At 33.6% G+C, this 16707-nt stretch overlaps 2 protein-coding genes across 4 annotated transcripts in view; both read left to right on the top strand.

Annotated features, from left to right (window-relative positions):
- LOC111706005 (uncharacterized) overlaps positions 1-6859 on the top strand; it is a 25233-nt gene extending 18374 nt beyond the window's left edge. The window contains exons 14-24 of the mRNA XM_023478740.1: positions 68-169; positions 602-699; positions 1063-1115; positions 1707-1747; positions 1935-2038; positions 2399-2468; positions 2676-2744; positions 3448-3492; positions 4352-4458; positions 5874-5949; positions 6526-6859. Coding sequence (XP_023334508.1) covers positions 68-169; positions 602-699; positions 1063-1115; positions 1707-1747; positions 1935-2038; positions 2399-2468; positions 2676-2744; positions 3448-3492; positions 4352-4458; positions 5874-5949; positions 6526-6606 — 846 coding nt within the window. The 3' untranslated portion in view covers positions 6607-6859. The remainder of the gene's footprint in view (positions 1-67; positions 170-601; positions 700-1062; positions 1116-1706; positions 1748-1934; positions 2039-2398; positions 2469-2675; positions 2745-3447; positions 3493-4351; positions 4459-5873; positions 5950-6525) is intronic.
- LOC111706011 (PMS1 protein homolog 1) lies at positions 6843-16707 on the top strand. 3 transcript variants are annotated; one of them, XM_023478745.1, is made up of 13 exons: positions 6843-6921; positions 7200-7329; positions 7420-7562; positions 7909-7992; positions 9834-10825; positions 11577-11637; positions 11768-11972; positions 13046-13428; positions 14013-14072; positions 14292-14373; positions 15203-15287; positions 16268-16358; positions 16606-16707. In XM_023478745.1, exons 1-13 carry the CDS (start codon positions 6868-6870, stop codon positions 16684-16686), a joined length of 2451 nt encoding a protein of 816 aa, XP_023334513.1. In that variant the 5' UTR covers positions 6843-6867; the 3' UTR covers positions 16687-16707. The 3 variants fall into 3 exon arrangements, with proteins under 3 accessions (XP_023334513.1, XP_023334514.1, XP_023334515.1); XM_023478746.1 differs by lacking the exons at positions 14292-14373; positions 16606-16707 and having other exon boundaries at positions 16268-16339; XM_023478747.1 differs by lacking the exons at positions 14292-14373; positions 15203-15287; positions 16268-16358; positions 16606-16707 and adding an exon at positions 14164-14282.

Here is a 16707-nt window from a genome sequence, read left to right as displayed (position 1 = left end):
TCATTACAAGGAAAAAGTTGATGTTTTGAAATATTAAAACAAAGTTTTCATTAAATCCTAATTTAAGATGATAAAGAAGTTAGGACGCGAAGTGTGGGATCTGATATTTCCTTATGTATCCTCTGTAGGAAATAAGAGAGGGAAGGATCAGACATTAAACACTCTCCAGGTATAGGCATAAGTTTTGACCCTGACCCTTAGATTGACCCAAACTTGACCCTAAGCTTGACCTTTAAAATTGACCCTATGCTTGACTCAAAACTTGACCCTTTTGACCCTTAATCGCTACTGTGGAAAGGACCACAACTTTGACCTTCTGCCTATTGCCCATTTCTTTTAGATCTGCACAGCAACTTTGATCTTAATCTCAGTTTTAAACAAATTGGGGATCTTTCATGATCTTTTTCTTATCTTATTAAACATTACTATGGTTTAACATTAATTGTGCCTGTGAATGGGACTTTGAAGTTTGTCCACTACCGAAATTCTATCCACAGTACAACCCTGGTTGTGACTAAACCCGGTAACCCAACCATGACTGTGAATTTGACCTCTGTCATAACCTTGACCTTGACATGACCATGACCATGACCATTTGCAGGACAGGGCCCAGGTGCAGGGGTTCCTTGAGAATATTCGGAATCCAGATCTCGCAGTTCTTGTTCTATCTCTTCTAGCAACTCTTTTCAATGTTGTCAGGTAAGCTCTAAAATGCTTAATATTTTTCCATTGTTTACATCCTAATTGAACATGCTCACCTGGGAGAACCCTTTATTGGATCAATAATGTGAAAGATATGTCATATTTCTAGTTTAAAAATGAACAAATTCTGAAGATGACCTCCAAAAGGATATTAACTCAAAAGAAATTTATACGTCACTTTTACTGAGAAGCCACAATTAAAAATAATCAAATATCATAAAGAGAATAATGTGGGGGGGGGGGGCCACGCACTTAAAAGAAGATTTTTTTTCAAAAAAAACAAGTGCCTGAAAGCCCCAAATATTTATATCATTTTGCGGTCGGCCATTTTTTCTTTCTTTCATTTTTCTGCATTTTTAGAGATGATCCGAGTACAGAACTGGTTTCTACTTTTTCTAGTGTTTGGCCCTCAGGAATAGTAGAGATACATATTATTATTATTATTATTATTATTATAAAATTTGTCGGGGAGCTCCATTTTGGTTTCCATTCAGATTTACCTTTTTTGATTTTGAGCTATTAATTGATTTTGAGCTTTTTATTGATTTTGAGCTATTAATTGATTTTGAGCTATCAATTCAGTTTGAGCTTTTTATTGATTGTGAGCTATTAATTGATTTGAAGCTTTTTATTGATTTTGGGCTATTAATTGATTTGGAACTATAATTTGATTTGGAGCTTTTAATTGATTTGGAGCTTTTATTGATTGGGAGCTCTTTATTGATTTGGAGCTTTTTATTGATTTCGGGCTATTAGTTGATTTGGAGCAGTTTATTGATTTGGGGCTATTAATTGATTTGGAGCTAATAATTGATTTGGAGCTTTTTATTGATTTAGGGCTATTAATTGATTTGGAGTTTTCTTTTATTTATTTGGAGCTATTAATTGATTTTGAGCTATTAAATGATTTGGAGTTTTTATTGATTTTGAGCTATTAAATGATTTGGAGTTTTTATTGATTTGGACTATTAAATGATTTGTTTATCACACAAATTATTAATCAGGACTAGCAACAAACCAGGGAATCCAGGAGAAACTAGTTCAGGTTGGTCAAACTTCTTTTAAATGACATTTTTCTGAAATCGTCAAACAACTTTGATCGTTTTTCTATCAATTCTGAAATCAAAATTAAAGAAGTTTTTGCGCAACCAAAAAATATTTTAAAATACAATTTTAAAATCAAAATTCCAAAAGTCATTTTTTTTATTTTTGATACAATTTAGCCTGTTTAGGAACTAGTGGACGGTGTTATGAAGGTTTATCGGAAAAGATTTCCAAAAGATTCTCTGATTGTTCAAACCTCAGGGGATCTCCAGTACGCAAACTCAAACTTCAGGTCAAATAATTCCGAGACATTAACTATAGTAAAAATAATTGTAGAAATTATCATTATTATGGAAAGGAAATATTTTGCTTATTACTATGAAAATTATTCTTGATATTTTAGACATCCTCGACTTCAAAGGCTTAAGCTTTGGTTTTTCCCTACTAAGTCAATTTTTGTAGCCCTAGACACATACATTTTACAACAGCAACGTGCTTGTTTCTAGCTTAAGTTCAAAGGGAGTAATTGGTAATGATTTGTTACTTTATCTATGATCATAATCTTTTCTGGTGAAATATTGCGATTTTGAAACAAAACAAAATATTTCGATTTTGAAAATATGTTTTATTTTTAAATTTTATTGTTCTTTAGGTCCGCCCTGGCTCAGTATGTGGAGATGGTGGCTCTAAAAACAGATTTTTTTGAACAACCCATTGATCAGGAACCATATTTATTTTATTATTATTTTCTGCAAAGCCCCTGTTTCCCCTTTCTTCCCCTTTCTAAATTTAAGGAAACCGAAAGTGAATACAAATATTTGTTCCCTACCAAGGTGGGGGACAAAGTACCTCAATCTAAATCTGTTTATGATCCCAGCGTGCTTAGGATATATTATACAGCCCTAAAACTTATTATGAATGGTGTTCAGTGTGTACTGTCTGATTGTTATGTAAACAGAATGGTTCGCTGTTGTGCTGAAATGAACCGGTTAACTCAGGTAAAAGTTGTTTCTAGAAATGAATGGAAAACTATTTCAGGTTTAATAAAAAATGATGTTACATTTATCTAATTAAGTTTGTATGTATGTCCGATCATAACTCATGAACACCTTAACCGACTTGCAACATCTATTGATTGGGAAACTTGGTAGTACCAGGGGATTGATTTAGCTTGGTGTTCTTAGCTAAGTAGGTGCACTGACGTAAATAAGGAAAACTTAGTTTCCAGGCAAAGCTGGGTTTCCAACAAGATATTAGAAGTATTTTAAAACTTTTCTTATCAATAGCTTTTCCGAATAGAAGTTGTTTTGTGAGACATCTTGCATGGCTTTAATCCAATGTACTTTTAACTATTGATAAGAGAAATTATAAATTGATGAAAGAAACTAACTAGCTTGTCTTTGAATCAAACTTTATAGCCTTCCAGGGTTCTTACACTTGATTTTGATAATAGTAAAAATTGTCTGATGTGCATGGCGTTGCCTGGGAATGCATGGTCATAGTTCTATATTTTTATCGTTTACCCGCGCTTTGTATTAAGTTATTAACTCATGATTTTAGCTGAAGTCCCCAGTGTTGCCCGTGAAATTACGAAATTTAAGAAAAAAAACTCGAAATTTGTTAACCGTTCCCTCATAAAAGAAATATATTTACATGAGTGAAGAGCTTTATTATATAGAATATAGATGTATTATAATTAAGGCTGTTGTGTTGAGCCAACTGAATGCAGAACCAAACTATGCACAGGTCTGTTGATCTCAAACCAAACAGCAACATTTTTAGTCAATTTTTACAACTGTTTTTACTATAAATTTATGTTTGGATTTTTTTTCTGTTTCTGATTTTGATTTTAAATTTTTTCTATTTCATTCTCTCTTCAAATCCAATCAAATCAATAAATATGGGATTGTTCAACAGCTCCTTCATCACAATCCCTTTCAGAGCAAGGCTTTTCAGTCTAACATAGTTTAGTCAGTGCTTAGGATCCGGATCCGGATCTGTTGGATCCGCAAGATTTTGGCTTCCTGGATCCGGATCCTGATTCTTAAAAATATGCGGATCCACGGTTCCGGATCCAAGGAGCATTTTGCTCCAAACCCCAAATATGAACTTTCGAAAAAAGAGAACTCATAAAAATTTTCTGATTTCTGAATGGTTCATCAAATTTTATGAGCGAAAAAATAGGGAATAAAAAATTTAGTATTCTGTTAGGTTAAAAAACTCAGTAAATTCTTAAGAAATAACCTGAAACCGGATCCGGATCCATTTTTTTCCAATCCTCATTAAAATTAAATGGATCCTAAGCACTGGTCTAAGCCTAACATGTTATTCTTCTATATTCAATTCTTTTTATCTATGGTCTATTGTATTCTTCTTTTCTGCTCAATTTTTGTCAATCATTTTCTATTCTACTTTTTTTTGTTTTCTGCTTTTCTTTTCTTTATCAATTACTTGCTACTATATTATATTTTTTTCTAATATGTTATATTATTTTATACTCAACTCTAGTATGTTTTTTTTTGTATTTTATTCTCTTTTTTTACTCAAATTTATCCTACCACAAGTATATCTTCTGCTTGCTTTATTTTATTCTATTCTATATCAGGTGTTCAAGTATCTACAGGACAGAGAAAGCAGTGACTCCCTGGACTCCCTGTACTCCTGTATATGGGATATGACCATTCTAGAGTTTGCCATGAGTCTACATACAAGGTTGGATTAAGAATTATATCCTCCTCGATTGATTGAGTAATTGATTAATTGATCGATTGGTTGGTTGGTTTATTGATTGATTAGTTGATTGTTTATGGGATATGACCATTCTAGACCAGTCTTCATTATTATTATTATTACCAATCAACCTACAGTCAAGGTTGGTTTAAGAATTAAGAGCCTCATCAATTGATTTATTGGTTAATTGATTGATTGATTAATTAATTGATTGATTGATTGATTAATTGGTTGAATGATTGATTAATTGATTAACTGATTGATTAATTGATTGATTTGATGTGGGATATGGGTTATGACCATTGACCATTAGTTTGCTATGTTGGTTCATAGTATTTAAGTTCCTTTTCTTATGATTGAATTTGAATATGGGATATGACCATTTATTGATTGAAAAATTTGACTGGTTAATTGATTGACGATTCTAGAGTTTGCCTTGTTTAAAAGAAAAATCTTCAAAAACTATTTAGATAGTTATGCAAGCTATATCTGTAAAAAAATAACTGTTTTTCATGTGGATAAACTTAGTCTTTGCTATCTTCTTTACCCTGTAATTCATAAACATGATTCTAATATTATATGTTACCCTCTGTTACAACCATCCCGCTGAGTACCCACCCTTTCCTTTATACTTTTTCACCCCCTCCTTACCTTATTCATGATTTATCATCATTGTTTTGTTTAAAATGTACACTGAACAGTGTACATCCATCTATTTATTTACAATTCTTATTCGCTTATAATGGGCCTACCAATCAAAACAACCAACTCTGGTTAGGCGGGTCCAAACTACATAGTAAATTGTGATTTATTATTTGTATTATCTCTTGCTTTGTAATTGAATAAAAATATAAAATATGAAATGAGGAAATGACCATTGACCATAAGTTTGCTATGAGACTTCATACAATGTTGGTTCATAGTATTCAACATCCTTTTCTTGTAATTGAATATGGGATATGACCATTTATTGATTGAAAAATTTAGTTGGTTTTTTGTTTGATTGTATATGGGATATGATGATTCTAGAGTTTGCCATGAGTATACATACATGATTGGTTGAAGAATTATAGTCTCCTCTATTGGTTAATTGATTGATGATTGATTAATTGATTGATTGATTGATTGATTGATTGGATATGGGATATTACTATTGACAATTAGTTTGCTATGAAACTTTTTACAATGTTGGTTCATATTATTCAACATCCTTTTCTTACGATTTAAATTGAATACGGGATTTGACCATTCTATTGTTAGTTATGAGTCCGCAGACTGCCTATAGGGTTTGTTAAGGTTATTAAACACCCTTTTCCCCAATATTGAACAGTGTTTGATTAATCAGTTGGTTGATTGATTGATTGATTGCATGTTTGTTTAATTGATTGATTGTCTAGACGTGGAGAGATAGCACGACGTCGTCAAGTTCTCTCTTGTATAATGCAGCTCGAGCTCAACACAAACAACGAGCAGGGACTAAATATTATTAATAAAATAAATTGATTCTTCACTTATCTTTCATCCATGCTAATCCATAGGTTTTTGAAGCACAACAAAAGTGTTCAAGTTTAAAGTCCCATTTCATTATTCCCCAACATTTTGAAGAATAATTCCGTCTGTTCTAACATTTAACATATTAAGCTTATAGGGCGCTTCGTGCTCATCCTCTATTTCAACTTTTAATTGTGACTTTATCTGTGAGCATCTTCTCTTTGTACAGTATAAAACAAACAAAAAAGTTTGCGGATTTCTTATTATTTTTTTGCGCATTTTCAAAATTTTACAAAAATAGAAAACTTTTAAATACAAAATTCTAAAATTTTTATCATTCATAAACCTTCCCTGGGGTCATGTGAGGTCCCACACAAAATTTGGGTCCGATTGGTTCAACCGTTTTGACGTTTATTGGATACAAAAAAAATAGACAAACAAACAAACAGACAGACAGACAAGCTAAATTTAAATGATAAGGCTTTGCTAGTACAAAAATATTATATATTTCACAATTACCATGAAGAATCAATCTTTACTAATAATAATATTTTTTAGGAAATAAAACGCGAAGCTGCAAATGTTCGAAAGTCCATCTTCTTCAGGTCTTTGGCTTCACAGCTGTTTACCCCAGCCTAGACAGCTGTGACAGAGCAGCTGTTTATTCCAGTATTGACAGTATTTATGTAAACCTTGACAGCTTTAAAAGAAGAGCTAAGTTTTGTCAGCATGCTGCTGACTCCAGTGTAAATTGAAGCTAGTGCAGCTGTTTACAGCTGTTAGAATATTTACAGCTGTCCAACCTTCATATTTGTTAAATCATAATCTTTAATTATCCTTAGCCTAACCTCAGCTGTCTGATCTTCCAAATTGTTGAAATGTTAGTTTCAGATCTTAACAATGTCAATAACTATTTTACCCCAGGATACTGTGCATCTTCTAAAATCAGGACAGGTAAATGGACCTTCTCACTGGTCCCAAAAATAATTATGACTGACGAATACCGGGAAAATCTTGTACTTTGGTCACTAGCCAAGCATTATGGCTAACATTAAAATGGGGCAATTTGAAGCTAGGATAATGATCAGGGATGCATATTGCTTAATGTTTAAAGAATTACATATTTTCTGAGTACCTTGAAAAAGCTTCTGATTTTAACTACTTAATGTTGGTCTTTTTCAATCTTATCTGTTATAACTTTATCCTTTTTATTAAACATCTTTATGCTTCAGGTTATCTCCAGTGTATACGGAGCTGTAAAGGAGCTGGTGGAGAACAGCCTGGATGCAGGCTCCACTAATGTTGAGGTTAGACTGGAGGATTACGGTCTCGCCAAACTGGAGGTCAGAGATAATGGAGGAGGTGGGTCAAATATTTGAAGTTGTAAAGTTTTTCAGCAAAATCAAATATTTTTTTCATTGTGATATTGTTTTTATTTTTTGTTTAATCTAGGAGTAGAAAAAGCTGATGTACCAGCAATGGTGCAACCCCACTCCACCAGCAAAATAGCATCCTTCGCGGAGGTTGAGAACGTTCTCACCTACGGGTTCCGGGGAGAGGCTCTCTCTGCTCTCTGTGCAGTTTCAACTCTTCAGGTTGTCCTTCTCTGTCAATAAGTACAGTGATAGCCAGAAAACAATGGAATTGGAAGACGACATTATGGGAATACTGAAGTGTATTTGATGTTGTTACTAGAGTCTTGAAAAATCACTAGATAAGTTAAATAGGTCTGCCTACACTGCACAATTCCTGTGTCTCATTCTCGTTAAAGTTATACCTAAAAGTCGTCTTCTTATTGAGTTTTCTTGTGAACACTGAATTGGATTGTTAACTCTTCCTTATTAAACCAATTTAAAGATTCATGGGAAATTCCTAGTTTTTCCACAATGCCTCCGAAATATGCAAAAACTATTAAAAATCTTTAAGAATTTTAAATTTTAGATCACTACCAAGACAAAAACAGATTTGGTCGCTTCCACATTTTCTTTTAATAATGACTTCACTATCCAGAAAATTGTTTCACAGGTAAATTTGAGTTCTTAAAGGGACTGTGTAGGCGTAATTTAAAGTGACCATACCTTTGTTTAAAGTGGCATGCCTATTGTCTTTTGTCTATTGTCTAATGTCTATTGTCTATTGTCTATTGTCTAATGTCTATTGTCTATTGACTAATGTCTATTGCCTATTGTCTAATGTCTATTGTCTATTGTCTAATGTCTATTGCCTATTGTCTAATGTCTATTGTCTATTGTCTATTGTCTATTGTCTATTTTCTAATGTCTAGTGTCTATTGCCTATTGTCTAATGTCTATTGTCTATTGTCTAATGCCTTTTGTCTAATGTCTATTGTCTATTGTCTAATGTCCATTGTCCATTGTCCATTGTCTATTGTCTATTGTCTATTGTCTAATGTCTAATGTCTATTGTCTATTGTCTAACGCCTATTGTCTAACGCCTATTGTCTAATGTCTATTGTCTATTGTCTATTGTCTATTGTCTATTGTCTAATGTCTAATGTCTAATGTCTAATGTCTAATGTCTAATGTCTATTGTCTATTGTGTAATGTCTATTGTCTATTGTCTATTGTCTATTGTCTATTGTCTAATGTCTATTGTCTAATGTCTATTTTCTATTGTCTATTGTCTATTGTCTAATGTCTAATGTCTATTGTCTATTGTCTAATGTCTATTGTCTATTGTCTATTGTCTATTGTCTAACGCCTATTTTCTAATTTCTATTGTCTAATGTCTATTGTCTATTGTCTAATGTCTATTGCCAATTGTCAAATGTCTATTGTCTATTGTCTATTGTCTAATGTCTATTGTCTATTGTCTAATATCTATTTTCTATTGTCTAATGTCTAATGCCTATTGTCTAATGTCTATTGTCTAATGTCTATTGTCTATTGGCTATTGTCTATTGTCTAATGTCTAATGTCTATTGTCTATTGTCTAATGTCTATTGCCTATTGTCTATTGTCTATTGTCTAACGCCTATTGTCTAATGTCTATTGTCTTTTGTCTATTGTCTAATGCCTATTGTTTAATGTCTATTGTTCAAATCACAACGCTATCTTTTGTAGCTTTATCTGAGTAGCAATGAAGAAGACATCATCGTTTTCTGTCTAAAAAATGTGTTAAGGGGGGGGGAATGAAACGTTTTACTCTCCGTAAAATTTAAACAGTGTTTAAACCAGTGTTTCGGATCCATATCATTTTGATTCGGATCCGGATCCGCGGATCCGCATCCGTGATGATGGATCCGGATCCTGACTCTCCAAAGGCTTAAATGTCCGCGCGCGCGCGCAATAAAAGAAAATATCTTTGAATACTTATGTGCTAAGTTTGGCCCAAGTTAGAATAACAGTTGCATGTGATACATCAAACTATAGCAAAATTGGGACAAGGAATTCATTTCTGAGGTCAAAATAGACATTGGAGCATTCTGACCGGCGCGCTAGTAGCCAACCATTACATTATGGGTCATCTTAGTACATTTTTTACATGTTGTATGTATATTTATAGGTAATTTGGCAAGAGGAATTCATTTCTGAGGTCAAATAAATATTCGAGCATTCTGACCGGCGCGCTAGTAGCCGACAGTTACATTATGGGTCATCTTCCCGCATATTTGCATGTTGTATGTCGATTTATAGGTTATTGGGCACGAGGAATTCATTTTTGCTCAGATTCCTTCAAAACCAAAAAATGCATGTAATATACATAATTCTGAGTTTGCATGCATTTTTCCTTTACAGTCCCTTTAATATTATATAATTAGCTGCTTAAAATTGGTCGAGGAAAATGTTCCTAGAAAAGAATTAAGATTAAAAAGATTTATATAAAAAAATATAATTTTTTCCTAGGCTGGAAAACCCGGTACAACCGTAACTGCCAGTAATTTATTCTCAAACCTACCAGTGCGCCGCCATTACTATAAAGACGTACACCGGAAGAAAGAAGAACTAAAGAAAGTTGAACGCGTGATTGCCGCGTTTTCGATTATAAACCCTGGAGTTAGGTTTTCAATTCATCATAATAAAAGCAATATTTTCGGCAAGATTTCCTGCTCCACACTAAGTCAAAGCTTTGGGGCGGTCTTAGGACAAACTAGTCGAACAAAAATGAACGAATTCAGTTTAGAGATAGATCCTGTTACTGGTCAGGTTACAGAGCAGCTTGATCCTGATGCTTTGGTTAAACTGCATTCATTTATCATCCTTCCTAAGAAGTTTGCTGGTATGGGAGTGGAGCTGGGAAGAACAGGTCCCGAGAAAACATTCATTTTCATCAACAAGCGGCCAGTGGAGCACAAGGAACTGGAGAAGGTTCTAAAACGTGTGTTTAGCTCCGCAGCAGGGTTAGAAACGGAGAAGTATCCTGTAAGCTTGCTAAGTATTACTGTCGGAGCAGAGGAGAGAAAACATATGGATGCAAATCTTGAACCCAACAAGCAAAAAGTAGGTTTGGGTTTCTTATCTCAGCTGTGCAGTGGCCTACAGGAATACCTTGAAAGAATGTATGGACTGAACAAGAACGGAGCTGATCTAATCACAGCAGATTCATCGAAGCACAACACAACTAGTCCAGAATCTTGTTTTACTATGATCGGAGAAACCCAGCCCTGGCCGGAGGACAAGGAGAATATTGATCATGGAACAGTTTCTCAATTCTTTGCTAGACATCAGGGACAGAATAATGTTGGGACGGGTTCAGATTCTTCGGAAACTCATGCAATTCAACCTGAGACCTGGGATGCTCGGGATAATGAGGATGAGCCTAGAAGTAGTCTTGTTTTAAAACCTGAAATGTTTCAGACTCCAGAACTACCAGGATTGGATGCAGTTTATATTAATAGGTGAATATAATCTTTATCTTTTAAAAATATGAGTGTGGTTGATAATATTGTTTACTGTGCCGGTTTATTAACCTTTAAATGCAAATTTCGTCGTAGTTTTAATTTGAGAGGCATAATATCCTTGGTGTTCATTTTACTAATGGGAATGTAAGCGTAATTTCAAGTTACCCTTAATGTACATGAGGGGCATGTACGAACCCCTGAAACCTTAATCTGATCAACTATGTTAAAAATAGGTTTTCTGGAATAAAAGGTGGTTAATTCTATTTATTTCTCCATTGTTTCTAAGCAAGAAATGCTAGTCCCACTCTTGTAGCGAAACCAAAAATGAAAATAATCTCATTTTTACTCTCAAAACCCGAATCTGAACTATGAGAAAAGAGAGATAATAAAAATTTCCTGATCACTGAATGGTTTATCAAGTTTAAGCATAAAAATAAGCGAAAAAAATAAGTCTAAATTTAAAAATTCTGCTTTGTTAAAAAAAAATTAGCAAATTTTAAAGAAATGCCCGGGATCCAGATTCATTTTTTTCCAGTATGGATCCAGGATCCAGATCTGGATCAGCATCAAAATTAAATGGATCCTCAGCACTGCGGCTTTGTGTTACTTTATCACTAAAACTATGTTTAAAGTCTCCTTGTGTATTTTTTTTTTATTTCATATCCTTCATTCGATGACAAAGCTTAAAAATATTAAACAGAATCGAAATAACAAGACACACAAATTCATTTTGTATTTTATTGTTTAGGTTAAAGGATGGAGATTTTACCGAGGTTGATGAAGAGGATGAACTAGATTTCGAGGCTGGGGTAAGTTTTGAGAATTCTTTTTTCTAGGTTTCTGGATTAAAAAATTTCTACGAGATTTTTCTTTTAACTTTCAAAAAACAATTTTCCTGAGCCAAAACTGTTTTTTTTTTTTATTTTTTTTCTCATATAGGATTCCGGATACCAGTTACCCGAGAACCCGTTCATACAGTTTGAAACCGAGGTCGGAGATAGTATGGAGGACTGGGAGGACGAAGAGAGGTTAAACACTGACCTCAACTCAGTTGGATTCAGTTCTGGAGATATTTCTGGTTCAGAGTTCGAAAAGAAGGCTCAAGGAGGTCAATCATCTATTTCGGTCTCTGCTTGGGCTACAGGTTGGAAAAAATTGGATTAGAACGAAGAAGTAACGATTCAGCATGCTTTTTTTCTTCTAGGAGTGCTTATTTTTTATACGCATCCTCAATGATTTTTTTAAATTGTAAAGAGGTATTAAATTGGGATTTGGCTTAAAAACAGCAACTCGTTCTAAATGTTCTTAATTTTCGGGGTGGAAAGATCTAAAACTTTTTAAAGTTCTTAAACTTTTTTCGCCTAAATTTTTTCATCAAAAATCTTGTAATACCTTTAAANCCCCAGGTTTTCAAACCAAAAAAAAGAAAGAAGCCAGATATCCAGAAATAACAGGAATCTGCATCAAACAATCATACCTGGACGTGTGTGCGAGAACATTTTGATTTTACAACATTTTTGTTTTTTAAACCTTACACCCTGTACTAATATCAATATATTTTAACTGTGCATTAATGAACACTATTATGTTAACCAACATGTAGTTTTGAGGTTACTGCTGAAATAATATTTTTAAAACATGCATTCTCTACAAAAGTACAAATATTAAACTTTCAATGAAAATGTTTAAATTTGTTATGTATGAAGAAGTAAATATTTTTGACAAAAAGATTATTTTTTTATTTTTTGTGGGATTTAAAAAAATGTTCTTAAAAATTTAGATTTTTCACGATATCAAAAACATGCTCTAAAAATCTTTATTTGGAAAATGTTCTTAATTTTGTTCTTGATTTTTGGCAACATTTGTTAAAAAATCTTGAATTTAAGAAGAGCGCTATTAATTTTTTAGGGGCAGGGGGCAACTATGTCTTATGGGAAAAATAAATGAGTTTGATTTGATTTGATTTGATTTGATTTAAGGTTTGGTTTGATTTGATTTGATTTGATTTGATTTGGTTTGGTTTTGTTTGATTTGATTTGATTTGATTTGGTTTGATTTGATTTGATTTGGTTTGGTTTGGTTTGGTTTGGTTTGGTTTGGTTTGGTTTGGTTTAGAAATATCGATAAAGAGGCAACAATGCTTGTTTTTTATGCTTCTTTTCGTCATTCTTTTAGAATTATTCTGTTTGTCCTGGTTTATAAATTCAAATTGTCTAGGTAGGATGAAATCAGAGTGTGGTGAAATTCTTCAGCCTGTTAAACTCCATTCAACTTCACACAATCTTAATACTGGTTTTACCTCTGGTTCTAACTCCGGTCCTAAACCATATCTTCGCGTAGAACCGGAGAAAATCCTTCAATCTTCTCCTGAATCTGGACCTACCCGGAGAAATGAACTGAAGAAAAGGAAGTTTGACGAGTCTACTCCAAGAATTGATATTTTTCTCCAATCCTCCGCCAAGAAGAGAAAAGAAAAACCAGCCTTGCAACCTAAAACTAGAGTTGTCTCCGTCCCGTTTAAGTTGAGTATTTGCCGACGGCGGAAAGCGGAGGAGACAATTAAGTCAGGCCTGATAGGAACCATTACAACAGATAAAGGGGTTAGTACATTATGGGTTCAGAAGACCTTCAGTTCTCATATTAAATCTAACATAATTTAAGTTAAATGAATGTAGACATTATTTCGCCTGATTTCGATTCGGCTTTGCGTCCAGGTTGTCCCATGAAATTTTTTTTAAATTGTGGTTTCTATATAAACAAGACTTTTAGGGCGCTTCGCACCCATCTTCTAATTCAAATTTTTTAATTGTGGCTTTATCTGTGAACATCTTCTCTTTGTACAGTATAAAACAAAAACATAAAAAGTTTGCGGATTTCAAAATATTTTTTCGCGCAGTTCCAAAATCTTACAAAAATAAAAAACTGTTAAGCACAAATTTTTAAAATTTTGATCATTCATAAACCTTCCCTGGGGTCACGTGAGGTCCCACATAATGTTTGGGCCCGATTGGTTCAGCCATTTTGACGTTTATTTTGACACAAACTAACAGACAAAAACCCACCCAGACAAGCNAACTTAAACATTATGGTTTCTGATACCGGTACCGTTGTGAATGGGAAACTTTAGAGATCCTTTGATCTATGTTCGGAATTTTATTCTTTTCATATGAAATCTAATGTTTAGGAGGGTTGGGTGTATTCTGGAGACGGAGAATTGAACTTAATCCATCCTCTTCGTCTGAAGGTAAAATTGAAAATTTGAGGACTGATAGTTAGTTCACTATTTTATTTTCTTAATTTCTTAAAATTAATTTTTATTTGATTTTCTGATTTAGATGGACTCTATCAAGAAATAGTTCTTCCCTCAATAAGTGGGAGTTGACAAAAAAAATATTAAGCCCGTTTGAAGATAATCTGCTCCAAATCTATATCAATTAAATATTTTTTTAATTTGAACGTGTAGGAAAGAATGATTTATGATCGCTTGCTTGCATCTCATCCTCTTCCATCATCCAAACTTACAGAGCCCATCATCCTTCATCCAGGTATAGATTAGCAGGTGGTTGGGTTCCAGGGTGTGGGTGTGGGTTTACATTATTCAAATTATATTTTATCTTATTAAACTTGATTGCCAACTGAATCGGGCTTGTCCCAAACCCTAATGCTCTAAAACTAAAAGTATTCATTATTTTAATTTACTCCACTCTGTCTCTGTATTCAAGGAGTCGCTAACCACCATGCACAAGTATCTGGTATATCTCATCGCTCAATAGTACAGTCTACAATAGAACAAATAAGAACAAATATTTGGGCTAGTTTATACAGTCTGAAGACTTTCTAGTCCGCAAACTAGTGTCTGTAATTGTAACTATGTAATATATCACTGATTTTATTCCATGACCATATCTTTTACATATATTGTTATCATTTAACTTGTAAATTAGTTTGAAATATACATTATTATTATTATTATAATGTAGAAGATAATTTCGTTTTTCAAGCGTGAAAATTCGGTAATCCTGATAATTCCTACATTGCTTTCCTGCAGCAGAAATGTGCTAGTCACGTATGTAGTTAAACAACATTTGAAAATAATCATTTTTTTTAACATGGCTATCAAATTTTTTCTTGATCAGACAAAGTTTTTACGGTACTTTTGTGATCGGACATTCAACATTAAATGAAAGCTCATTTAAAAATACGTCTACAGAGAACAGTGTACAGTGTACAGTGTACAGTGTACAGTGTACAGTGTACAGTGTACACTGTACACTGTACACTGTACAGAGAACAGTGTACAGTGTACAGAGAACAGTGTACAGTGTACAGAGAACAATGTACAGTGTACAGACCCCTTAAGATTTTATCATTTAGGAAGTTTGGAGGATGTTCAGGTTCAAACTCTTCTATCCCTCTACACAAACACAAAACAGTGTCCTGCTCGTGTCACGGATACAAGGTCAGCGAACAAACATGATTTCCTGAAAATAGTAGGTCAAGGTCCATAAAATGGTAGCAATGGCTCAAAAGGATCCTTGCAATTAATTAATAATTTTAAAAGGATCATTTATTAGAAGCCTTAAAGAGAAAAGTCATTTGATGAGGGGCTTTTGTTGGATGATATTGGATGGGTGAATCTGCAGATCAATCCAGAGATGATTTCAAGGATGTGCGAGGTCTGGAAGTCTATGTACGAGGTCTGGAAGTCTTTAACTACTAAAATTCAAGAAGAAATTCTGAGGCGAAGCATTATACTTCTTTACAACCAACTGGCAGAAGCACTACCTTTCATCCAGCTAAATTGAAGGATGAAACTTTCATCCAGCTAAATTCAAGGATGAAACTTGCATCCAGCTAAATTGAAGGATGAAACTTTCATCTAGCTAAATTGAAGGATGAAACTTGCATCCAACTTTTTCTAGATTCGGCCTGATAAACGTGAATGAAGGGAGAATTGTAGCCTTGTCTTGCATGAGGGAGCGTCAAGCAATCCCTAACCATTATCATTTGATTTTATTTATTTAAACTTTGCACAGAGGATCCATTCCCGGCTGATCCTTGGATTGGGCAGATAAAAATGGATCCAGAATAAAGATCTGCAGTAGCAAATGTTTTGGACTCCAAATCGTAATCCATAAAAAAATGTAAAAATAAAATTCAATCATTTTTTTTTTTTTACTAATAAAAATTTGTAAAATATGATAACAGTCAGTGTCAGAGATGTGTTTATTTTCTTCAAAAAATTATTCCCCTCTCTTTTGAAATTTTTTTTTTCCCTGAAGTTTGGTTTGTTTTAGTTATAGTATTGTATTTACGGGAAAATCAGTTAATTTCCCCCAGATCTTCAAATTTCCCCCCCCCCCCGGGGGGTAATAGTTAATAATATTCACCCCTATATGTATAATAAAAATTCTTGTCTCAAATAAAATAAATGTCTAGGTTAACCCTGAACGGATTCGATATTGCAAAGTACGATTTACAAGATGGAGATTCTCTGTTCAAACTGGAGGGAACAAACACAGATATTCAGGTCATTATTCTATATATCTGTCATCCATCATTATTTACTTCTTCATTCCTTCATTCTTCTTCATTCCTTCATCCTTCTTCATTCCTTCATCCTTCTTCATTCCTTCTTCATTCCTTCATCCTTCTCATTCCTTTATGATCTCATATATATTATATATATAGTTCTAGGGTTTACATCTATTTATATTCAGTTCTAAGGTTTACATCTTTATATATTTAGTTCTATGGTTTACATCTAGAATATTTAGTTCTATGGTTTAGCTGATCTCCAGGAAGTTCTGAATCTTATCTCTAAATCTCAAGTAGATTCTGTGTCAGCGTCCAGGTAAATTTTGGCAGATATTATGGAA

The sequence above is a fragment of the Eurytemora carolleeae genome, unplaced genomic scaffold, assembly GCF_000591075.1.
Source record: "Eurytemora carolleeae unplaced genomic scaffold, Eaff_2.0 scaffold200, whole genome shotgun sequence".
NCBI lineage: Eukaryota > Metazoa > Arthropoda > Copepoda > Calanoida > Temoridae > Eurytemora > Eurytemora carolleeae.
Note: the sequence above shows the minus strand (reverse complement) of the source record. Positions and strands in the feature narration are given on the sequence as shown.

What these genes read in the sequence shown, in the direction of transcription:
- LOC111706011 (XM_023478745.1), top strand. Translation starts at nt 6,868, where the DNA reads ATGTCAATAACTATTTTACCCCAGGATACTGTGCATCTTCTAAAATCA. An exon ending in CCATTACAACAGATAAAGGG is followed by an intron (nt 13,429 to 14,012) that starts GTTAGTACATTA and finishes TCTAATGTTTAG; the next exon opens with GAGGGTTGGGTGTATTCTGG. An exon ending in TCCATCCTCTTCGTCTGAAG is followed by an intron (nt 14,073 to 14,291) that starts GTAAAATTGAAA and finishes TTGAACGTGTAG; the next exon opens with GAAAGAATGATTTATGATCG.